This window comes from Gymnodraco acuticeps, unplaced genomic scaffold (genome assembly GCF_902827175.1).
Source record: "Gymnodraco acuticeps unplaced genomic scaffold, fGymAcu1.1, whole genome shotgun sequence".
Taxonomy (NCBI): domain Eukaryota; kingdom Metazoa; phylum Chordata; class Actinopteri; order Perciformes; family Bathydraconidae; genus Gymnodraco; species Gymnodraco acuticeps.
This window is the reverse complement of record NW_022990941.1, coordinates 397,985-422,903: the sequence shown is the minus strand read 5'-3', so window position 1 is coordinate 422,903 and position 24,919 is coordinate 397,985. Positions and strand designations below refer to the sequence as shown.

The 24,919-nt window shown below is 40.0% G+C and overlaps 1 protein-coding gene across 1 annotated transcript in view; it reads left to right on the top strand.

Annotated features, from left to right (window-relative positions):
* The first annotated feature begins 912 nt into the window (after positions 1 to 912).
* Positions 913 to 24,919, top strand: part of egfra (epidermal growth factor receptor a (erythroblastic leukemia viral (v-erb-b) oncogene homolog, avian)) — a 42,052-nt gene continuing 18,045 nt past the window's right edge. The window contains exons 1-10 of the mRNA XM_034234744.1: positions 913 to 1,181; positions 19,207 to 19,358; positions 20,179 to 20,365; positions 20,860 to 20,994; positions 21,128 to 21,199; positions 21,493 to 21,611; positions 21,979 to 22,120; positions 24,069 to 24,185; positions 24,562 to 24,688; positions 24,814 to 24,887. Coding sequence (XP_034090635.1) covers positions 1,106 to 1,181; positions 19,207 to 19,358; positions 20,179 to 20,365; positions 20,860 to 20,994; positions 21,128 to 21,199; positions 21,493 to 21,611; positions 21,979 to 22,120; positions 24,069 to 24,185; positions 24,562 to 24,688; positions 24,814 to 24,887 — 1,201 coding nt within the window. The 5' untranslated portion in view covers positions 913 to 1,105. The remainder of the gene's footprint in view (positions 1,182 to 19,206; positions 19,359 to 20,178; positions 20,366 to 20,859; positions 20,995 to 21,127; positions 21,200 to 21,492; positions 21,612 to 21,978; positions 22,121 to 24,068; positions 24,186 to 24,561; positions 24,689 to 24,813; positions 24,888 to 24,919) is intronic.

The following is a 24,919-nucleotide window of genomic DNA, read 5'->3' as shown; positions in this document are numbered from 1 at the left end:
TCACAGGCTTAATGACTTTCTGGGACACTTACTGAGCCACCATTAATGTTATTAGTTAAACTCGTGCTTTTCCTGTTATAACAAATCAAATTGTCTGCTGCGAAGGAGGCCTACTGAATTTGTAGTTAGTGCAACATTTCATACATATATGTATGAAATGTTGCACTATTTGTCATAATTCGACATATGCTAAAGAGGCCAAGTCGAATTAAAATATGATTCCCTAAACAAATTGCATGATAGCCTATAGGGCATTTTCTTGTTCTTAAAGCTAGTATTCACTGACTCTGGGTACAATAAGTAGTGTCAAAGTCATAGTACTGTTCAATATGTAAGTATATATGGACGGATAAGTAATAGGAAGTTCCTAACACAGAAATATGATCTCTCCATACATGGTTTGTCCGCTAGAGAGATTTTTTATAATTATCATGCATTTATTTAATTTTAATCGCTCAGTACTTGTCTTGGTCATAATTGTAATGTTTGTGTTTTTATATAAAATAATATATTAAAATCTGATAATCAGAATTGAAAAAAGAACATAAACAGTGAGAGGTCAGAACAAAAAAATATATAGGTGTATGGTTTTTCTTTGGGCTAAAAAGTTGGATAAAGTGTGTTTTTTTTACTGTATGTAAGTTGAATATTTTCAAGGAAGCAGACCATTGTATTCACTATACACTCCACAGAATTTGGAAATGACAGCATAATGATACCTGTAATTTTTGGCATGTTTGGTCCTCACTTTACCTTTTAATTATGTGTACTTTTATGTACAGCAGACTATTCACGAAAGTAGTGATTACACCATATCAGTGTTCACATTTCTAGTTTCTGAAATCATCCACTGTGCCTCTACCTGAGGCGCATCTATCCTCCCTCTTGCTGACGTCAGAGCTGCCAGTAGTTTGTCCTCGCTGCACGAGCCCGGACTGCTGGAGATAATCTGCGAGGAGGAGGAGCTGTCAAAGTTTCCCAGGGAAGGAAAAGTCTTTAATTTAAGGATAAAAAACACCTAAAGATTTTTCAGTTTTGATAAAGCGGAATATCGCCTGCTGTTGGCATGGAATGACACCTTGTGACCGGGAGCTTCAGAAACACGATGGCAAGCCGTTTGGTGAAGTGGATCATTCTCACCTCTGTCTGCTTAGGCTGCTGTGCTCTGGCGGAAAGGAAAGGTATGTCGGGGAGCTGTTACAACATTTACGTGGCTGGGTTGTAACGCTAAGCTTTCGTTTTTGTCTTAGCTTTCCATAAATCTCAGCGAAGTCTGCTCCAAAAGCCGCAGACAAACTTGATCCAGCGTGGTAGGAAAAGTTTCTGACCGTCTCGCTGTTCAGCCTGTGACCTGGTAAAAGTTACATGGAGACTCTAAAAAGTGTTCAGTGTCAACGTGGGATGGTTGTTATTGATAAGGAATCAGTCATAGTGGTTTCCAGGAAAGTTGTGTTTTTGTTGGCGAATTAGTGCAAAAGTGCGCAAATACGCATCCCGTGTGAAATGAAGAGATCCAAGTGCGCAAATGTTCACCACAACCATGATGATGATGCTCCAGGGAGGGGATGTGCAATGTAAAATATACTGGTGTACTTAATGTTCTAATCCCTTTGTTTCCTCTTTTTTTGTAATATCTTTGATATCACGGTGAGCAGTGGAGTGTGAGCACTTTATAATGACTTTGGCCTACTTACGGGCAAAAATAGAATACAAATAGAACAATTCTGTCACCTTGAAAAACACACTGATATAACTGATTCCTCCTTTATTACATACACAACATCCATATATGTTATATATATACATATCATATGCTTTCCCCTCTGTAGCCTCATTGGTTCTCAAATGTGTTTTTAATTCCTACATTTTGAGCATGCTCTTAATAAATAACAAATCAAACTGGGGCATGTGCCCAGTTTGCATCTGGTCCTAGAAGGAAATTAGATCAAAATGTGAAGACAGCCACTGTGTCCTAGTTGCAAAGATGATATAAAGCAGAGAGAGTCTGGGCAGTGTGGAGTGAGGCTGCTGAAAGTATGAAAACAAGTGCTGAAGTAGCAGGAACAGGTTCTTGCTACGCTTATATAAGTGCTCTATTTTGGCCTTGAAGTAAAGGTCATACAAATCTTATTATTTTGAATGACATGCCATTGTTTTGACTGCTACTCCAATGCTTTCTTCCTACATTGTCTTTTAGAGCTTACGTTTCAGTTGTGAAATGAACACCTCACTTTAGACCGTGGCGAGATTTGTCTGGAAAATTAGAAAAAGAATCCTGCATCTCTCAGTGGTCAAATGGAATGTTAAAGTGAGATTCACGACCTAATTTAAGTAAATATATGTATATTCCAGATGTAGTTTGAGCCACTCAGACCCCATGAAGGCCAGATGTCAGTGGAGAAAGTGAGCAGAAGTATCACTTTACCCCCTAATGACTCTAACTTCCTATTCTCATGAATCATCATTGTCCACACTCATTGCACCGTTCCTCCTCCTTATACGCAGATAAGCTCAGAGTGTTTGTTGCCAGCAGCACACATGCAAGTTGCATCTTTCCTGTCCGCTCCAACAAGTCACAGCCAGCGCTGGTTTTCAGACAACCATAACAAATCAAAAGTGTTTGTGAGCCAAAAAGACAGAGTCCCTAAATATTTCTGGGCCTCTAAACAAACTAAACGGAGCACATTTCACGCTGCAGCAAGTCTCTCACAGTAAATAAGGACTTAAAATCTTTGTTAGACCTGAGAAGATCAGAAATGAGCAGCTGTGGTGATAGTTATGGTATGCAGTACAATTTGGTTTAATTACTTTTCATTTTCATTTCCAGGAAAATGTGAGGTCCGCCATATGGTCTGACAGTTTTAGCTGTTGTTATTGTTGTTGGTTTTTGTTTTTGGCCACGGGCTAACACAGATGTTCTATGTGGCACACGGTGTATTCAGTGTCTATAATAGTCAAAACTTAATGGGAACAAGATGTCAAACTCCTTCTTACCTTATTTATGCCAAATGCTTTGATATGTGGAGTTTTTCACATCTTGATAAACACAAGTGACACATGTTTTAATATTTTTATTAATTAAAGAAAGAGCAGCTGGAGGCTTGCACAATGGGTTCATGTTGTTGTGCCTTCCAGTTTGCAGTTGGCTTAGCCGTTAACTCAAAATTAAACCCAGTATGTCAGAGTTTCTTTGTGAGAAAGTCTCTTTTCAAAGGATAGATATTTAGATATTAGCTTTTTTTTTACCAAATGTCAATTATATTTCGAAAGAGCTTTTCTTACAGAACCTGGAAATTCAGATTTAATTTAGTCTCTGTCCATTTAACTGGGGGGCTGACCATATCTGTTTGAGATTTGTATGCATATCTGTAAAAACACAGTAATATGTGTTAATGAATAACTACTCGATGTGAAGAAATGTTGCCCTAATGGAGATAAGGCAACTTATACTTTGAAAATCAGATATATTATGTTCCTGTCTGGGATTATAATAAAGGATTACTCATGCTGAATAAACCTGTCTGTGTGTCAGCTGTAAATCCACCTAGATTAAAAATATAAACAACATTTATTTTGTTTTCTTGAAATGTAAAGCAATTAAAATGGTACAGTACATGAGGTGCCATAATATACCATTGCCTTTCAGTCTCCAAAATGTCAAATCTTAAGAAAGAAAAACAGAATTGCTCAAAGCTAAGTGACTGAGATAATCTAAAGTGGTATGAAAGATTTTTTTACTAAGCCTTAAGAAGAAGGATACTTTTCTCAGCCCACAAAGGAGTATGTAATCCATCGACTTATCCTAAAATCACCAAACTGGGAGATACATGGTTTTCAGGGATGGACGACTGTTGTCCTGGATCTTTATTAGAAGAGTCTGCTTGACTTAAGAAGTGTTTGTGTTGCTAGGAAGCCAAGAACATCTGGTCAGCTGTTTACACCGAGAAATGGCAAAAGATTGTCAAGTCTAGAAAAACTCAAAATGGATCATGAGTAAAAAAACAAACCCTTGGTGCATTTTGTTCTGCAGATGTTCTCTTGTGTATCTTGAAATCTGTTGTTGTGTTATCATTGTAGACTGCATGTAAACAGTGTGAGGATGGAAAACTAGACAAGTGTCGCAAGAGTTAGGGGAGGTTTTTGCAGTAATTTATGACAGTTGACTAAGTATTAAAAAGCAGCTGTATCCAATGATATCACATATATCAAAGATGCCCAAAGGTATTGAATGATAGATGTAAACGATAAAAATGGACAGATTGACCTAACGCAAGGTCATTTAGCCCACCCCTTTTCTCAGTTGTGGGTTAGGGGAGGACATTAAGGCCTTTTGGAAATTGAATTAGAGACTTGCTAATGCACCTGACAGTTGTTCCCACAGGAAGCGCACCTGACCGCCCTCTGCTCAGCGAACCTGTCATGGCCTTGTGGCTTCTGTGGGAGTCAGATAGGACCTGCTGAATAAAAGAAAAGCTGCTCGTCCCGCGCTCAGTTTATTAACTGTCATCTGTGGGGAGGTTGTAAATAATGTCCACGGTTTCACCCTGCAGCCAACCACAAGCAATAACTGCGGTGATTTATTTCCTAGATGAAATGTTAAACGCTCTCGGAATCAATCAAACTCCCCCTGTTTGTGATTGTAGTTGTACTGAAGAGGGGATGATTACATTTTTTACCTCCAATCTACCTTTCAGTTTTGATTGTTTATTTTCTAAGCTGCCAAAGTAGAGCCACAGATATGAGGTAAACCTGCCGAGAGCCGCTCTAACTGGGCTATGAGTGAACCTGTGAAATATCAAACTAATCTCAGGGGCATGTTGACGGCTAAGTCCTTAATCCTTAGTGCGAGGCTCCCGGATCGCTTTGGGTACAGGATAAACCTGATTAAATATCAATATGCCTTTTTCTGAGTTAATGGGTTATTCAAGTTCTCCACAAAATGAGATTGAAAGATAATACATGTAGGAAACGTGAAGTCCAGCTCCATCAGTTCTGCATTTCAATGTGCTTGCACACCTGCAAAAGTGGAGCTGAATCATGATAAAATATCACTGCTGCAGTGCATTTCAGCATCCTCCTGAGTAAGTGCTTTTCCCTCTGTGTTGTGTAGGGATCTAACAAGCCAGCTTTTCTCATCAGTCATCATTTCTTTTCCATCACTTTCCAAAACACATACCTTTCCTTTTCATTACAGCCCACTCTCTGGGATTAGATGGATGTCGTGAAATATATGTTATGATCCTGTGTAATCCTAGAATCTCTACTCTGCGTTTTAGGGTCCTATTGCTGCTGCGTCTTTGTTATATTCGTCTGATGACCTTCCCAGACTTCCCTCTGCTGCTCCCATTGTTGGAAATATTGCTTTTTGGTGTCGACCATAGGAGCTGGAGGATCATTTTTTGTCTCCCTCACTCCTAGCTTTGATAAACTCCACCATGTCTGAGTAGTAGAGATTTAAGGGAACTTCTTAGTGAGGCGTAGTATTCTGGTTTCACTCTGGGACAATAGTGCCTCTGTACAGGCAGGTTATCTGGCAGAACTGATACTTTTGTAGAGCAGGTGAGATCTGTGGCTAGACATGCATGTCATTGAGAGGAAACAGAAGTGAAGCAGCTTTTGTTCTTCTTCTTACTTTTAACCGTAAAGACACATCTGAATACAGTGAATCTATTGTGTCTCATTAAAAACAAGCAGTTACTGCACCTGTGTAGGCATTAATTATGTGTCTGGTTTCACTTTTGTTCAGTCTAAAGTTTAACAAACCACAGACAGTACCGTTTTATGTTTTATTCTAATGTCTGCTACTGTATGAATGTTTAATAAGTTAGGAAATGCTGCCTGCTACATCACTGATTTTAATTATTGAAACATAAAAGTAAACAGGGGTTATTATGTTGTAGCTTTTAAAATCCATTCTGTAGTTTGTATACATCCACTGAGAACTAGCATGGAATAAGTAAGTGAATGTGGTTACTCATTGAACAGATTTTGCGTCCTTTGTTTGTACACGGCAACAAAGAGATCCGCTGCATTTATGGCCTTTCCATGATCCACTGGCTGTGCATGGAGTCGGCAGTGGAAAGAGACCCAGGAATTCACATTGGAAAAAAAGGCCTTCTGCTATCTTCCCATCTCATCTGATGAAGTGTCGTGTTAAAAGGAAAATGAGGCCACAGCTCCAAATGAGTTATTATGCCGGTCTATGTATGTCTGAGTGCTACAGGTTTTATAAGTTAGGTGGTGTTGACGAGTATTGAAAGTTCTGTATGATTTCATTATTTTGGAAAGCAAGGAGCGTCTCTAAATGTTACTGTCAAATCGGAAAATAATGAAACAACATAAGCTCACAGTGAATTGATAACCACCGAAACATAGTGTTGGAACAAATGCATACATGGCTTTTCGCGCAATATAGTTTAAATGTATGTATATAATGTATTTCTGTTTGGTAGATGTTTATTTATGTTGTAAATTACTTTATTTTCATGTGTTTGACAAGGCAGTTTTTAAATGTGTCCTGTCAGGCTGCAGCTGCTGAACTAGTGGAGGTAAAGATGGAAAGTGGGCACCAAACATGTTTCCATCCCAGATCCTTTCAGCTTGAATGAAAACCTTCGCTTTAACTTGCTCATGAGAAATGTGCAGCTCAGTGCAGTTTAGACTGTGAACAGGCCCTTTTCCATTAAAGATAAATAAGGCTTTTAACAGTATTCATATTCAGCACTGAGCTCTATGGGCCTTTGTGTCACAATGCAAATGTGAGAGATGTCAATGAGATGGACAGGGGTGGTGCACAGATTAAAGGAAGAATCACAGCGAGGGGAGAAACAACAGGAAATTCGAGGATACACAAACAAACACCAGAAGGACGGGGTGATATCTTTGACTTTTATATTCGTGCCCTCCCTAAATCACTCATCAAACAGGCCTCAGTCTGGTCTTTCTAGTCGGTGTTGCTTCGCTTTAGCAGTTAAATCGGAGATCAGAGTCTCTCAACATTATCCCAAAGAGCTTCTGTAGGTGTGGCATCTTCTCTAATGACCTGAGGGCCATTCTGGGGAGCAGTGTTTCAAACAGTGCGCGCCTAAAAGAGGAATCCCCTACAGGGAAAGGAACAATAGCTTCACAAACAAATCTCCATCGCAGAATATTTCAGAAGAAAGCATTGGTTTAAGGGTGGGGGCTGAACTCTGAAACGTGCTTCCCTTTAGTATTTAGCCTCTTCCTGTGTGGTCCATTAGCTTAGTAAAGTAAATGGAGCATTTTAAACTGTGACTCACTGTTTGTGGCTTGGACTTCTGGCACATTATGGTTAATTTATGCCTTTTTTTTGTAAATGAATACCTGCGTTTTTTAAAAGCTTTTGGGATGGAGATACAGGATGTTTAATTTGTAATCCCTTTTGCAGTGTAAAGAGAGAGGGGGGCTTCCTGCCTCACATCCTGGATGTTGGAGGTCTTTAACTTGAGGGATTATTTTCCATTAGTTTGTATTGGCTGTGGTCTAGTATATTGCTTTAAGGTTTACCTTTTTTTCACACTCATACCTGTAAAGAATGGAAAACACAGGACTGATTTAAAGATGTTCTGCTTCACTTGACTTTGACTGAGCATTTAGCTCAGGGTTAAGGGTAATTATGTTAAAATAAATGAATTTATAGAATACATATTTATGTATGCCTTTCGGTAACCCTAATTAGTCTTCTCTGACAGTTTTCATAGCTCGACTAAAAGTATGTTTTCTTTGCCAATGTTATTAAAGGCATTACATGCTTCATTACAAAAGTGTGGTTGAATGTGAATCAAGACGTACAGTATGTGCATTTCCTGTACTGAAAATATATTATTTGTGGTCCTCATATGCTTTATCCTCTGCAAGTAATATAAAAAACGACCTCAGGAATTCTCTAACTTTGTATCTTGCTTCTATCTTGCTTAATGCTAGCCCTTAGATGCTTAGCTTCCGGATTTGATTTGCACACAAATCACAGAAAATACTTTCTCACAAGCAAAGTAAACATCTACAGACATGTTGAATCACTTGTTACCTGATTCCTGTGTTGCCTCCAGGTTTCTTCCAGTCTAGACCCTCTGTCACATTTTTGAATGGGCCTGGTATTGACAAGTTGCAGAGTGAAAAGCTAATACTCAACTTACAGTTTGCCTATTGTCGTATATCTTCCCTAGTTTTCCCAACAAGAGTGTCTTATACAGAATAAAAGTTAATAAAGTTAAACTTAGACAAAGTGCATGGTGGGTAGGTGGCCAAATTGGTTGAAAAGACAACAGGCATGACTGACAAACTGAACAACTTTTCCTAAAGAAAAAGGAAAGTGAGTGAGACTAATTAATTCTCATACAGCTCCTGTGGCTCACATTTAGACCAAACTTGAATGGATGTCTCTTTCTTAGCAAAAACCCAAAGTCTATGGACAAAAGGTTCTTTATTCGGGTCTTTGTTGTCTCCTTTGACAGAGGCTTATCTGTCTTCCATGACCTTAACTTGCCGTGTAGACATGACTTTACAGCCCTGTGTCAACAATGAGGAGAAAGGCATCCCTGTATGCTAAGCAATATGAAGGCTGCTAGCGTAGGATAATCTGTTTAGCTGTTTAGGAGCGTTACATTGGATCAAGGCATATAATCCTAGACACAAAAAAACAAACATTGAAATGATATTATGACTAAGACATCTGCAGCCATGCGTATGGCTGCACTTAGACAACCTAATTCTTTAAAATAAAAACATCAACAATCTCGATGATAATACCAACATGCTAGCAGGAATAATGTTTACCATGCTAATCTTAGTTTAGCATTTTAGCACATACACATTTGATTATAGACACAACACACATACAGCTGAGGCTGATGGGACTTTTGTTATTTTGTAGGCATTTGGTCACAAAAAGTATTTGACATATGGCCTGAATTTAAAACATATAGATTCCCAAAGGTATTACAAGTCATCATTCAGGGAAACATGAATATCACCATAACATGTAATAGTTTTTGAGAAATTTCAGTCGGGATCAACATTTTGGACAAACTGACCAAATGACATTACCATCTTCACAGCTATGCTCCTCTAAAAAGGCTTAATCAGGTATTTTGATATGCCCACATGTTTGTCTCAAAGCTACAAGAAGTCATTAACAAAGGGGACTCAAACAAGTTATCACATAGACCAGTTGAGTACACCAACAAGCAAATACCAGACGTCCCTCCTTGTGACATAGCTGTCTGTATTACGACGATGATGATGATAGGGCTGCTGGCAGACATTGTGGTGGGGTGTGTTAGAAAAACAAAAGAAGATGTCAGCCCTTCTCTCACCATGGTTCCAGCATTTTACAAGCCGACATCACCTCTCAGGGATTTCATCAGCATTTCATCTTAGCCATTTAACGATGAGATGATAGGGTAATACTTTAGTGGTGGCAAGGCTCAGCTACAGAGTCGAAGTGATGTGTTTAACTCCCGGAGCTCTAAAACATAATATGCTTTAGTCACAACACAGCATCTTCTGTACCACCTTTTCTAATTGCCTACGTTTCAACAACACCAACTTCATTGAGCTCAGAATTCATTTCCTGATGGGACTTTGAGCGGAACATCTTCATTACCACATGTTTTCATAATTGAAGCCAGAGGCCTGTAAAAAGGAGGAACTCGGCTTGCTTCACTTGCAATGTTTCCCTCCATAAAAAAAGGTGGAACTGACCTTGTTATTGCAAGATTAACCACTAAACAATTATTGAAGGCCATATATTATAAGTATATTCCCATGCACTGCATCATATTTCAGCCCCATGACACTTAAAGCACCGCTGATAAATGATCAATATCTGCTACTCTTCTTTCATTTACATAACAAACCACTTCAGCCTGATAGCCGTGTAGCATGGTGGAGAATGGGTTCCCTGGTAGAAATACCCTGGAGTGTATAGTTGGACTCATGCCAGGCAATAAGGATTAGCCCCCGCCCCCCCTCAGCCCTGCAGTGTGTCCACTACATCAACAACCTCTTCCTGAGCTGATTAGAAAGCTGTCTGAGATATTTTTAAAATGAATGCACTTGTTTAGATTTGATCCGACTATTATTTTGATAATCAGGCACCCATATGATTTACAAGAGATTAAAAATACTCAAAATGTAATTGGGTTTTTGGATCAAAGGCCATGTAAACAACCCAATGAACTGGATTGTGTTAAGCAGTCAAGAAGGCAGTATTTGAAATATGCACGTTTGACTGGCAGGTGATATTCTCTATTTTATTCTGAACAGTATTCTGGCTTGGTAAATGAGCATTTTGTATACTTTTTGTGTTCTGATATCTTGTGCTTCCCAGTAATAAAGTCATCTGAACTGCCCGAGATTTATTCTAGGTTATAAATACTTGGCACCTGATGGTGAAAACCATCAGAAATGAAATCCGGGATTTGTGACTGGAAACACCGTTACATCTGTTTAGCTCTTTGTACGTGATAAAAAAAACATCCCAGCACATGGTCCATTTAGGAGCTTTTCTGGAGCGTTTGATCGTCTTCCTCAGCACAAATAGTTTTCCCAGTTAACATGGAATACATCCTTAAAGTTCCCAGGAAAAGGGAAATGTAAACCCATATCCCTTTTGCTGGGAACTTTGGGACTTTTTTGTTGATGTTGGCTTTAGAGTAGAGATGGAGATTTCAATCGTATAACATAACCTCTTTAGGCGATGGAGTGTGCCAAATGGCAGTTAGAAGACTCAGGACTTTTAGCTTAAAAGTTTTGAAAGTATATTTTTGACATTGGAAACTGTAGTTGACAAAGCAATCTTACAGCAGTGATAGGGAGATTGTGTGAAATGATCTGAAGTGCCAGAACAGCTCAATGGATCTTGTGATGGCATTTTTGCCAACATAATTGTTTAGGTTGCACATGTGTATACAAACAGGTTTCACCAAATATAGGATATATATCGCATTAAAGAAGGAAGTATTTGATGATACTATTTACTTGGAAGCTGACCGATTCTCAAATCCTTCTCTAGGTTGGACATTGGATCACTGTAATGCTGGAAAGGTTTTGTATCTTGGCCCAAACACTGATTGTCCACTCTCTGGAGTAGCCATTAGAGTTCAAACACAGTGATTCTGGGCCAGGGTTCTTGTGTTTAACAGTGTAGCTGATAGCGAGAAAAGAGTCTGCCAAGTCTGATGCCTTTGATGACTGATGCAAAGCAGTCAGGCCTTACATTGTGCAAAAGACCCTCTGTGTCTCTGCAGTGAGGGGGCGGCCTTGAAACAACCGCCCTCCTCAGTCATAATCATCTTAAACAAGCTAACGCATTGTTTCTGGGCTTTGTTAACCCTGTGCGATGTGCTATTTTTTTGTCAGGAACAGGATAACGCCCCGCACGTTGACAATGGATGAAATGTGAGCCGTGGGCTTGTGGGAGAGGTGTTTGATGAAAAGCTGCGACCGTTTTCTGTCAGTTGTTGCTGCTCACACTATTTCAGTGAAGATTTTGGAAATGCTGTGAAGATTTTATCGGAGCACTGTTGGGCCCCAAGCACTTGGCAGAAGCACCACATTGCATTTCAAGCATTGTAGTTTGATGTGTCACCAGGAATATGCAGCTTAATTCTTAGGAGCTTTCCTGGGCAAATTCAATTGGTCATGCTTTTGGCGAGTACAACGCAACATGTAACAAAATACCCTTTCAGAGTGTTGAAAATCATGAGCGCTCCTCTGCTGTCCAAAGCAATTCCCCAAGCTCTGTTTGTCCCTGACTCTTGCCCTCTGAGGAATAAACTACTCATCAGTGGATTTAGGGGCCTGCTGATGTGTAAACCAGAGGTTGAAATGGTGAGTAAGGCCTGAGCAACAGAGTTACGCTTACTAATGCAAACCCCAGGGCTTTTGTAGAATATTCCTTTTATGGCTTCTCTCTCTGTGAACACTCCAGCGGGGCAGAGTTGCTGGAGACGTGACTAAGGCAGTAACAGAGTTGTTGGCAGGCAACGCTGCGAAACAGCGGTTAGATCCACACAGAAATGAGCCTGTCAGCAATGGGGCTAAAATAAGAAACCCTTAAGAAGAAAGGGTGTTTCAAGGAGTCTCTATCTCTTTCTGTTTAGACGGATGAGGAGACCAGTGAGTGAGAGTTATCTGTCCACTCTGTCGATGAGCTCCAATGCAGATCTGCTGCTATGAACTGGGGATGATTAAACTAACAGGGGATTCCCGAATCACAGCTGCTTTCTCCTGCTGGAATGATGTGTGAAATGTGTGGGTTCTTTAGCTTGTGGTTGTTGTTTTTCTTTCTCTCATCCTGCGCTCTTCTTTTCCAGGCATGGCTTAGTGCCGGTCGGTCGTCGGGGAGGGGGAGGGGGGGGGGCATTGAGCAGTGAGTTAGCAGCAGTGTGCTGGACGCCCACTCCTTCTCCAGTCTTCCTCCCGTGCTTCCTGTGGGATTGAAGAGGAGTATGGTTTTAACAGGGAAGGAGAAAGAGGAAAGAAATGTGTGGAGGGGGGTTGTCTTGGCTAGAATGGGTTTCAATAGGGAGAATGTCTGGATTTTAAAAGAGGAAGTGGGTTGAATGTTGGAGCATTTCAGGAGAATGGTGGGTTCATTATTGGAATTTAAATGGGGCTAGGAGAGGTTGTGTGAGTTTCGGGTAACAGGAGTGGGCTTGTTTGGTGCCTTTATGGAGACTAATGGACTTTCCAACAGGGCATGTGGGAGAATTGCCTTACTAATGATTTGTATTGCTTAATTATTTGGGCCATCATATTGGGCCCCTCCTCTGTCTGTAACAGCTGGGGAGTAAAAGGAATGCAGCTGTGTATAACTAACTCCAATAAATCAACTTGGTGCCCAGTAGTTTATGCCCTTTTCAATGCATCTAAGATCATTTAAGGTTTATGTATCTCTTCGGTCATGGATATGACTAATGGGTAGTGAATGCATCAGCTCTTGAGATGAATGTGCTGCGTGTTGATTATTCACAGCATAGCTCAAATGATCACCAGCATGAATACAAGGAAATACCGTCTGGTAAATCAGTTACTTCTTAATAAATGAATGTTTTTCTAAATTAAAGGGTTGGCTCATTGAAATGACAAAAACATGTCCCTGCTGGTGTGTAGCCATGCAAGCAGTGTTGCTTTTAGGTTTTCAGATATTTGTTTCTGAGATCTGATCTGCCTTCAACCAAATACAATTTAAGGTGAATGGAATAATAGTGTGAGGCTGCCAATTTAAAAAAGAAAAGCTGCAAACACGAAATTGATATATAATTATCATATTATTTATTACATCAATTTTTATATGACGTTGTGTTTCAGGAAAACTGTCTCTTTTCAACTGTTTATTATTACCTTTATGTGTTGTGGGAAGCTACTAAATGCTATTTCCACTATTTCCACCAGCTATAGCTGTAAGCTTTTTCTGTCTTTGTTAGCGTATATGCAGGTAGCATAATTGGTTTGTCAGAGCTTCTATGCTAAAAACAACTGCCTCCTGCAGGTAGAAAAAACCCAGATGAGCATTGATAGTGACCCAAAGCAGAAAACGTGTTGGCCAGAAAACCAACATAGTGGGCTGAAAGACACAAAAGGGCTTTGAAACAATCTGAAAGATAGTAAAAAGTGCTATAAATTACCCTAAGAGGACTGTTTTGTGTTTTTTCTATGTTGGTGTGTAACCTCAAACTACCTTTTCTCCTTACGCATACGCATCTGACTTTAATTTTTGTAATTCTTTTCTTTTTTTCTTTTTACGGAATACTTTTTTCCAATGAAATGGTTTGCCTTTAACAGAAAGGTCTGTTTATTTTTCAAAGTAACAGGGACACACATTCAAAAACACGGTTTAGTTGTCCTTTTAATGCTGTAAGCAGCACACACTCTATATTATCAGCCTCCTTTGTACTGGGGCTGCACTTATTATTTGAGTGACCTGTGGACTTTTAATCCCATGTCGACCATGCTCTATATTAATATAAAACTAAGAATTTAAGAGAAAAACTGATATAAAAGTAAACACTGGATCTGGCTCTTAAAAGAGGCATTATAATGGACTGATTTGTGTTCCTTATGGTCTAAGAAATGCTGATCGCAGTTTGCAGGAGTGTGAGTATACATGGATGTATTCCTGTGTTTGTGCAGAACCTAAATCCACAGTTTCCTCATGCTGAGGCGGAGTAAACATTGTGATGGGCCCAGCCACAGGTATCTGGAGTGTCTCACTGACTGTCGGAAAGTGCTCTTCAGGAGCAGAGAGTAAACGTTAGCCTTTTTGGTCTTTATTTGGTCACTTTGTTGAGGTTTTAACAGACCTAACTTCAGTGACTGTGCTCAGACTCAGGCAGGCCCAGTGAGCATCGTCGCAGAAGCTGAACTGTTTACAGGACATGTGGCATATTCTCTGGGATGCTTCGTTTGCTTGTGTTCTACAGCTGGCCGCCCCGGTGTTTTGTCCCCTTTGTGAGGGAAAAGGTCAGTGACGTTCATACATCAAGTGTGAAGCTTTAACACCCCCCTTACCACAGTTTGACCAACAGACGGACCCTGTGTCCCACATCTACATCTCATTTAGTAAAACCACAAACCACTCCATACTCTCCTTTTCCCTTTCCTCCTAACACTTCCTTTTTATCAGTTATTCTTCTTAAATTGTACATGAAGTTGGATTTAGACTGTCCTCCTCCCGTGGAGACGACAATCAGCTGCCATCTGGTTCAGCATCGCGGGGTAGCCGTCTGAAACTGACCCTTTGCAAAGACCAACTTCCTGTGAGGTCAAAGGGACTTGTGTTGATGCATTCACTGAGGATAGGGAGGGAAATGGGGAGGGGGGGTATCCTCTGTTTCTTACTGGCCCCTTTTTTCTTTTTTCTGAGGCCCCAAGATGTTTTCTCTAAGGGATTGATGCATCTCCCACGCAAAGGAAGATAGCGTTTCCCTTGTACAGAGAGCAGGATATCAGGGAATTTGATGTCAAACTACAAAGTGTGTTTATAAGAATATAAGTACATACCAGCAAATACTGCACATACTATCTACTCCTGCTGCTGGTTTTCCCTTTATATGACATTTGATTCCTCATCTCCTCCTGAGCCGTTGCCAGAAAATCTAAGAGTTCGAGCTGAATGCACAGCAAGAATCCAGGGAGTGGATTTTGTTCCCTCTTCATTCCCAGATAGTGAGCTTTGAGAGATGTATGCCTCCCTGAAATCTGGAGTTCTGGAAATTTGAGCAACCCCAAGAGCACCCCAAATTCAAACTGAGGCCAATAACAGCAGAATTTGTATACCCCCCCTCTTATCAGCACCCTCTAACCATAAATACAGAGAGGATATGAGGGGGTTAACCATAAATTACCTTCTAAATAAGGGAATTAATCTTGGCATCAATTTGTTATCAGCGGAGGAACACTGCAGATTGAGTTACATAAGAGACTTTGCCGTAATGCTGTTGGCTTGGAGAGAGAAAGAAACAAGTCATGTCAGTTAGCATTGTAACTTCCCTTTAATTATGTATACGTTTCCAGATAATGTAATTATCAGACTCTGGACACAGCGTAACTGAATTGCAGGTAGTAAATGAGAGGAAGCGAACGCGGCAGAACCATCTCTGCTGTCTGTAAAAGGTTATAAAGCATGATGGTTTACAAGTATAGTCTCAGTGTACGAAAGGAAACCATTAGATGTGTTAGAGAAGTTTTTGCCGTATCCCTAGAAAGTTTGGTTTGCATTTGTGGCCGATCAGTATTTCCAGAAAACTACAAAGCATCATCCAAACATGTATGAGACTCCACATTTTGTATTAATATTTATATTACCATAGGTTGGTTTTCGTATTGATATCGTACATCTGATCTTACCATATTTAGTTAACGTGTCTCAAATATTTACTTTTGACGTCTGTTGTGACTTTGGTTTATTACCTTGCTTCACTTGCTTTCCCCTTTTCTCTGTCTTATATGTTTTTTATAGCATCAAAGTCGAAAGACAATATGTTTTTACATTTAAAGATTGGTGCCAACATTGCCTACATGATTAATACAATGGTTATAATAATACTGTTACTATTATGTTCAACAAAAGTAAAGGTTAACAGCATTAAAAATTATTTTGTAAGATTCGAGTAGGATAATTACTCCTTAGCTTCCAGCTCCTGGAAAAAAAAACTGATTTTACTTGCAATCAGTAGCATGTGAATTCTCAATTTCAGTGTGGTATTTGAGTGTAAACCTAAATAATTAGCACATTTTCTCACATTAATGGCTTAGCAAGTCTCTTTTTCTGTAGTTGTGCAGATCATATAGCCTCAAGAAACAAATATCTACCCACACACCCTTGACTTCCAACACTAGTCCCCATGTAAACATGAAAATAGTGATATGCAATCGCACATTTCAACAAGCTTAGATGACTAATCATCTGGTTTATCGAGTCTTTTGTTTAGCTCTGACTGGTGGCTGATCAGCGCAGTGTAATCCAGAGAATATTTTGTTCTCCTCAGAGAGTTGCACACATGCCTTTATACACAATCATGCCTACAGCACTAAAGAAGAGATATAACAGACCTGCCACTCCTTGCTCCTATAGTAACCTCCTGGACATTTTGTGGCGAAAATACAGCTGGAGGAAGTGAAGCAATCCCTAATTAGTCTTTGTCACAGTATCAGTTACGTCACTGCAGGCCCTACCCTTTGCATTTAAGCACATTAGCAACAGTAAGCTCAGCTGTGTTTCTGTAAATTTCATGAGTCAACATTGAATCAGGTGTTATGGAAAAAACATTTACAGTAACTTCCATTCAGCACATCATTTTAATCACAGGTGTCTCTTTGCGAAAGGTGCTTTGCAAGTTATGCAACCTTTTATGACACATATATCTCCGATACTGTATATGAGAGTCGATTAAAGGAAGTGTTATTAAAAGAAAATTAAAGTCCATCTAGAACCATGAAGCCATCTTTAGGTAATAACTTCCATGTAGCTTCTCCCTGACCTTGTTTCGTTCTCATGGGTTTGCAGTAGGGCTGCTCGATTATGGCAAAAATCATAATCTCGATTATTTGGGTCAATAATTGATATCACGATTATTAAAAACGATTATCCATTTACTTTGAAAACATCCATTTATTGTAAGAAAACAATTTGAACAGTATATTTTATTTAGATTATGTTGTTTTCATAATCATTGCAAGCCAAAATCGTAATTGCGATTTAAAATACGATTAATTGAGCAGCCCTAGTTTGCAGCCTGATGAGGAAGTAAGTTTGTGGTCATTTACCACCTGCAACCAAGTCATGAAATCAGAGTGGACAGAGGCGAATGTTTACTGTGGCTTTATACTGCGCCTTGCATGAGCAATCAACTGTTCTTTTTTCTTCCTTGTGCACCACACAAGTCTGAACCTCTGCTGGAGGAAGTTTGTTGAACCTTTACTCACCTGCAGCTTTTATGGCTGTTCATAAATATTAACAGAACAGACAGGAAGCAGCTTGGAAGATGTCCATAGATACTGATATGTACATGTACAGTATATGGTGATACAACGCACTTATTTACCATTATCAGCATCCCTATTAGCAGACTGTCATTCAGAATGTCCAAATCAGGTTGATTCATATTCACAGCTTCACACTCATGACAACCTTTTTGTTTATTACAGTATGTTTTCTCGGTCTGTGTAATAATTAGGGTGCTAATTACATTCCACATTGCTCCTCTAATTAAAACGGTCAGCTTGCCTTTGCTAGTATGCCTCGGTTGCCGTGGCATTCGGCTGCTGGACTGCAGAGTTCCTGCCAGGGAGATCCCTCAGGGACAAGCTAATGAGGAGGAGGAAGAAGAGGCAGGGCGGGAGACAGATGTTTGTTTTTTCATTTTCACTGATTAAGTGCAACATTGATGTTGTTTTGTGTGAATTCAAAACAACAACATGAGAAAAATGCACCTTGGAAGAGGAGAAGCCAAGAAATAGTCTTCAGATACTAGTTTGACTGAGCTAAAAGATGATGTTATGTAGTTTTTTTTCAATTGGCAAATCAGAAAACACATCTAAGCTAACTGTTATGTACAGTTTGGTAAGGTGCGTTTCACAGTTTGGAGCACATGTTTACCTTTCTTTGCAGTCAAGAGCAGACACGTTGTGGAATGTGACCCGAGAGAAATTACTCCAGCACCACTATTTCTAATAAACAGAAGGACAAATATTTTCCTATTTCCCACCTATTGCTTAACCCATAATACTTAAAAAATAAAAAAAGCAATTATATGCCTATTATTTGTGTGTTTGCATGTATGAGTGCATGTGTTTATGGAAGGGGCGTCACCCAGCTGACTCTTTGTTTTACACCAGTCAGAACCTGTCTGACCAGCTCAGACTACTGAACAGAGGAAGACGAGTTTCTGTCTTAATACATGCATTTATCATTCTAAAGACTGCATGAGGAAAAGAAGCCTCTTGTGTGTGTCCTGCACTTATCAGATATACTGTCTTCCTTATCCAAATACTTTATTGCATAAGGCCAGATAGGCCGCATTATCAGCCTACAATTATTGTAGTCCTGTGAATATCTGTATGGCTTTGTTGTTATTGGCACTGAAAGTTTAAGAAGGTGCATGGATCTGCCTTTGTTTTAAGCCTTAAATTGTTATAGAGTCATGTATGGGACTTGCCCTAAAATCAGATGTGCAAAAAACACGGCTGAAGTTATAGAGGCCGTTATCAATTATAGGATTTAGAGAGCTAGAATTCCCCCAACTCACATCTCATGGAATCTGTGACACACCAAATAATTTCTCCGAAATGACACAATAGGCCTGGAGATGCTGGTCGCAGTGGTTGTTTTAACTAGCCACATAGAAGTGGAAATATCCCGTCCTTTGCCAGTATAAATACAGCCAACTCACTTTGACTCATGAGCCAGAACTGGCTTTGTTAGTGAGATTTGATTCCTATTGTAGATGAAACCCAGAACGGTTATTTTCACATGAAAGTTGGCCAAGTTCTGACTGTGCAGACCAAACACACAAACAGAGACACACGAGACAGTCATACATTGAGCCAGGTTGTTACATAAGCAGTGAATGTTACCGACACTGTGGGCTTTGTGGATGATTTACAACCATTTTGTATCTGTTTCAAGAATAATTTGAATAAATCTAACAAATTCCCACTTGTTTTTGTCTTTTCCTGCAGTATGCCAAGGCATCACAAATCGTTTAAACCTCCTGGGTTCCAAAGAGGACCACTACCTGAACATGGTGAAGACTTACAGCAACTGCACTGTCGTCTTGGAAAACCTGGAGGTCACCCACATGGAGGGTCACCGTAACCTGTCCTTTCTCACGGTAAAGCCTGTACTCTGTTAGCAGTGGAGGCCAAACAGGCACATAACAGATGGGAGAAGTTTCCTATCATCTCTTTGGTGGTCTTAATCCAGTTTGCCAGACAATTTATCCTGTATCTTTGCAGGCTGCTCACTGCTCTCATCGCTTCAGTACAGATAATTAAAATCAGTGGAGAGTAAGTCCGCAGTGACAGATGATTCAGTTTGTTCATGACGCTGTGAACACTGTACCGGCAAGGGACAAGCATACTCACATGCAAGCTTACACACACAAAGCTTACAGTCAACAGATATCATGCAGTAGTCCCAATGGTCCCTAGTAGGGAAGGGGCTTCCTGCTCACTTTTTAAAATCCTATTTTTGTCCACCCAATTTTGTTTTTGATACATTTCTCAGATCAGAGAAGCTTTGAATCAATAAAATGCTGATTTGCTGATAGTCACATCAATTTCCTTTACACTCACTGCAATAAGTGTTAGTAAAATGGACTTATTTCCTGGCACTCTTTACCCTAGGTTTTGACTATTAAGCTACATACTGCTCTAAACTGCACATCGATTCAATACAACTAAATGTAGTTGCATGCGTACACTTGTAATAAATAATCAGAAATTGACATGCATTTCAACATGTATTTCTCCATTATTTTTGGATGACCAATTGTTCCATATTCTTTTGTAAGGTTGATAAGAATACAGGAAATAGCATTCACCAAGGTTCAGTTTTTTACTTTTATTTTCATTCTATGCTTGGGGAATCCTTGACTTTGCAATTGAGCTACTTCAGTTTTCAACAAGGTTCCCATTTGTATTTCTCCACAGTCAATTGAAGAAGTGGGCGGCTATGTGCTGATAGCCCTCAACACAGCGGAGGAGATTCCTCTGCAGAATCTGCGCATCATTCGAGGTCATTCGCTCTTCGACGGATCGTTTGGCCTCGCTGTTCTGTCCAATTATGACAAGAAAACCGGTAATGCCACCCAGACACTTCTTCTCACCAGCCTCACAGGTCAGTACACCTCTCCATTGCTTTAATAATAATAATAATTCCTTACATTTATTATAGCGCTTTTCCAGATGCTCAAAGCGCTTTTACAAATACACATTACACATATCATACATGCAATGGTCACCACTGTGGACAATACCCACAGGGACGGGTGGCGCAGTGGTCTGTGCATCTGATCATCAGATCAAGGGGGGTGCTGGGGAACTCCAGTTCGAAACCCGCTCCTTCCGCCACTGCGTCAGGCCGTTGTGTCCTTGGGCAAGACACTTCACCCGGATTTGCTCCTGTGGGTAATGTCCACAGTACATGTATGATACTAATGTGTACTTGTAAAAGCGCCTCGATGATTTCGAGGCGTGAAGATGGACGGTGTTCACCCCATCATCAGATCAAGGGGTGGAACCCTTTAGTCCTCTTAAACAGAATTACTGTAAAAATATCAATCAAATCAATTCTGTATTTTTATCAAATTAACGTGGCATTTTCTTTTGCAGAAATTCTTAAAGGAGGTGTAACGTTTGTGAATAACCAGCCCTGCAATGTGGAAACGATACAGTGGTATGACATTGTCAACGGTGATAACAAACCCAAAATGGTGCTGCCATCGGACATCAGCCCTTCGCATTGTAGTAAGTAAAACATTAACAGCGCAGGGCAAAAGACTGCACAGATGTTATATAAAATGATTTGTATATTGTTAAACAAGTTGAAGGATGTGAGGTTCACATTTTAAACACTTTCTTGTGGTTTGCTTTTATAAAGGCAAAAAAAGATGCGACTCAAGCTGCTTTAACGGCTCATGCTGGGCACCCGGTGATCAAAACTGTCAGACGTGTGAGTATCATTTTGTGATTTATTTACCCTGGAAAAACATGTTTGGTGAAGTGAAACACTACAAACTGTTTTGCATGTCTACTTTTGAGAAACACTGAGTCTTAATGATTTATATTACTTGGTCATTTATTAAACTGTTTCCTGCAAACCAACAACACCAAGTAAGAACAAGTTAGCTAACATTCTCTATTGTTTTAGCCATAACTTGTACATGCAGAATGTCAACATCAAACATAAATAGAAGAACACTTGCTACAGGTCATTCCAATGACTGTGTCCTGTTTTATTTCCAGTCACAAAGCTGCACTGTGCAGAGCAGTGCTCTAAGAGATGCAAAGGCCCTTCCCCCGGAGACTGCTGTAATGAGCATTGTGCTGCGGGCTGCACAGGACCGCGGCCCAACGACTGTCTGGTGAGAGAAAGACACCTTCACATGGGGCACAAGCGTAATGATATCATAAAGGACATTGGGAAGATACAAACTTAAACAACAAAATAGTGTCTTTAATACCTCTGCAATTAATCTGGAAGAGAGACGTTCAACCAAACAAAGCCCTCACTCATCTGTTTTTATGATCACACATATTGTTATTGGTTCCAATAACAATGAGACACATAACTGCTGAATAAATCTTTCATTTGGCAGTGCCTCGAGTCTGCTCTCTCTCTGTGTGCAGCCCTGAGGATTAAGCTGTGGCTGTGGAGGAATGCAGTGTTATCATTAGAGAGAGGCTCTGTTATGGTCCCTGTGTACTGGATGACTCTTGTTTGTGCTGCAGGCCTGTCGGGACTTCCAGGACGATGGGGTGTGTAAAGACTCCTGCCCAGGCCTCATGCGCTACGACCCCAACCTGCACCAGCTGGTACCCAACCCACATGGGAAGTACAACTTTGGGGCCACCTGCGTCAAGAGCTGCCCACGTAAGATTGGATAAACAGAGAAAATGCATTACATCAATGCACAACAACAATATTTTGTATTACTGCCGATTTTTATTCCATATTTTATTCCTTCTTCATAGGGTTCATAGAGAGAAAAATGTATAAAACGAGGCCACGTTTTATTAATTTGTGCGCACGAGATATACTTTCTTATAGTAAAACACATCGAACTGCGTGTGTGTGTGTGTGTGTGTGTGTGTGTGTGTGTGTGTGTGTGTGTGTGTGTGTGTGTGTGTGTGTGTGTGTGTGTGTGTGTGTGTGTGTGTGTGTGTGTGTGTGTGTGTGTGTGTGTGTGTGTTGTGTGTGTGTGTGTGTGTCGTTCATTTGTTCGGGTGCACTCCGGCAGGACTATAGCACTACATCGAGATGAAGATTAAACTAATTTCTTTCACTTGGGAATACACATATAACGATGGAGAACCAGATGTGTGTAAATTACTGTTCATGGTCATTTGAAAACAAATGCCGGTGTCGAACAAACACACAAAACACACACACACAGAGCGGAGCTGAGCACAAACACACACACATCATGCGCCCTGGTGACTGGACATCTCCTTCATAAAACGAGTAATAGGGGGAATAATCGGGCAGTTCGATGTGTGTGTGGTTAAACGTAGCAGCCTCGATCTCTATTCAGTGGTTCTAATGAAGGGAAACGCTGTCAAGTAAACAGTAAAAGGCACAGCTCTTTGCAGCTGGTGCTGCTCTTCTCAGATTCTGCTGAGTTACACGTTACTGCCTCCAGTGCCCTGTATGACAAAACCAGTTCAACAGACCCTGGATATGTTTGAGTTACCCGGCTTAACTAACCCTAACAAACGCGAGGTCGCTAAGCGGTCCTACGAAGCTGGTTATCAACTCAGTAAATCAACCAGGGTTTCTCTGTCCGGCTGAGAGCGCGTTCATGTGAAAGGGACGGGGTTAGCAACATTTGACCAATCACAAACATGGAGAAGCGTGCTGACAGCGCAGCGTCATACTTCATGAATGAATAGTAAATAGCAAATCCTGCTTCGTAGTACAGGCCACTGGTGCCGCAGATATTTCATAAAGTGAAGGAGGTTTTCCTTCTATAAAACAGCTGTGGGCAGCAGATACTGTGAGAGTCACGGACATGAATTCATAGATCAAAGCAGACTGGTTTACAGACTTTTCTGTTTTGCTAATCCGGTGCTTAAACAAATAGCTCTAAACCCCTGGCCAAAATGTCCCTAAATGAAGTCCGAGTTTGAAATATATCTCAAATAATGTATGCACTGCCATTTCTCCACATAAACATAACAGTCTGCAATGAAACGGTTGTCTCCTCTGTGCTCCACTTCCTACTTGGTGCATCGGTAACAAAATACTTTCTCGTGCGCACAAGATACTTTTTTTTCTCTCCATGAACCTTTTGGGGCTCTGTATGATTATGAAACTTATTATTTTTGTTTTTTATTTTTAGCCACGATTGCTAATACATTACTTAAACATACTATACAGTGATATAACATCATTGCTATAGATGTTTGCTTGACAGTCATTCAATCCAAGTAAAACTAGTAGACTTCACTAGGCAGTATGAAACACATCATGCATGATTATGAGCTCTTCCACATTGAGGTATGCTGAACAAGGGCCCAGGTTGTCCTTCAGGGTTACACTTTGTCCAAGTTTAATTATAAACTTTAGAAACACGAAAAAGAAAATGATTAAGTTGCAGGGCGTGTTAATGCAACAACTGTTCTTTCTCAGTTTAACTTACACAGGTCTGTTCTAGTGTTACTCAGTGTTTACTGTAAGGCCCAGCATTATTATGTACCTATAGTTGTGCTTTTGATACAAACTTGTGCGAGAGAGGATTGGTTTTGATGTCATTCATACTATAAACATTAAACATAAAATGATTATGAAGTCAACAGCTTGTGTTTTGGAATGATTCCAGATAACTATGTTGTAACGGATCATGGATCGTGTGTCCGGACGTGCAGTGCTAACACATACGAGGTGGACGAGGGAGGAATCAGGAGTTGCGCCAAATGTGTTGGACTGTGCCCAAAAGGTGGGGCCTCAAACTATCACTCTGCAACCTGGGGACATTTTTGAGGCACCAACTACAATATGATAATGAAACTTTCATATTACTGAAACACTAGCTATGATCCAATACATACTTATATAAACACACTGCTGCTATAATGAATGGACTTTTAGTTGTTATACTTTACAATTTGCTTTCAATAATTGGTACTTTTACTTTATAATATCATTATATTGATTCTTGTAGTGAAGTTAAGGTTCTGAAATCTACTAGTTTTTCCAACACAGTTTGTCTAAAATGCCATGCTCAGTTTGGTTTAACCTAATACCAAAATGAGAGTAAAGTCAAGAACTCTTAAAAAGTTTCTTAACTGATGTTGTTTTGTTATTGTTTACAGTGTGTAATGGACTTGGAATAGGAGACCTGACTCACATCATTTCTATCAATGCCACCAACATTGACTCATTTAAAAACTGCACGAAAATCAATGGCAACATTGCTATCATCCACACATCAATTCATGGGTAAGTTAAGGACAGTAAACAGTGTTACAGCCTGTATGCCTGTGTATGCCAACTATATCAACTGCAATAAATTACCTTTTACCTTTAACAATGATGTAAAACATTTACATTATCATTATTTGTAGGGATCCATTTACCAAAACACCAAAGATGGAGCATTCCCAGCTTGAAGTGTTTAAGACGGTTAAGGAAATAACTGGTAAGACTACATAAGGAATGAGTAATGCATCA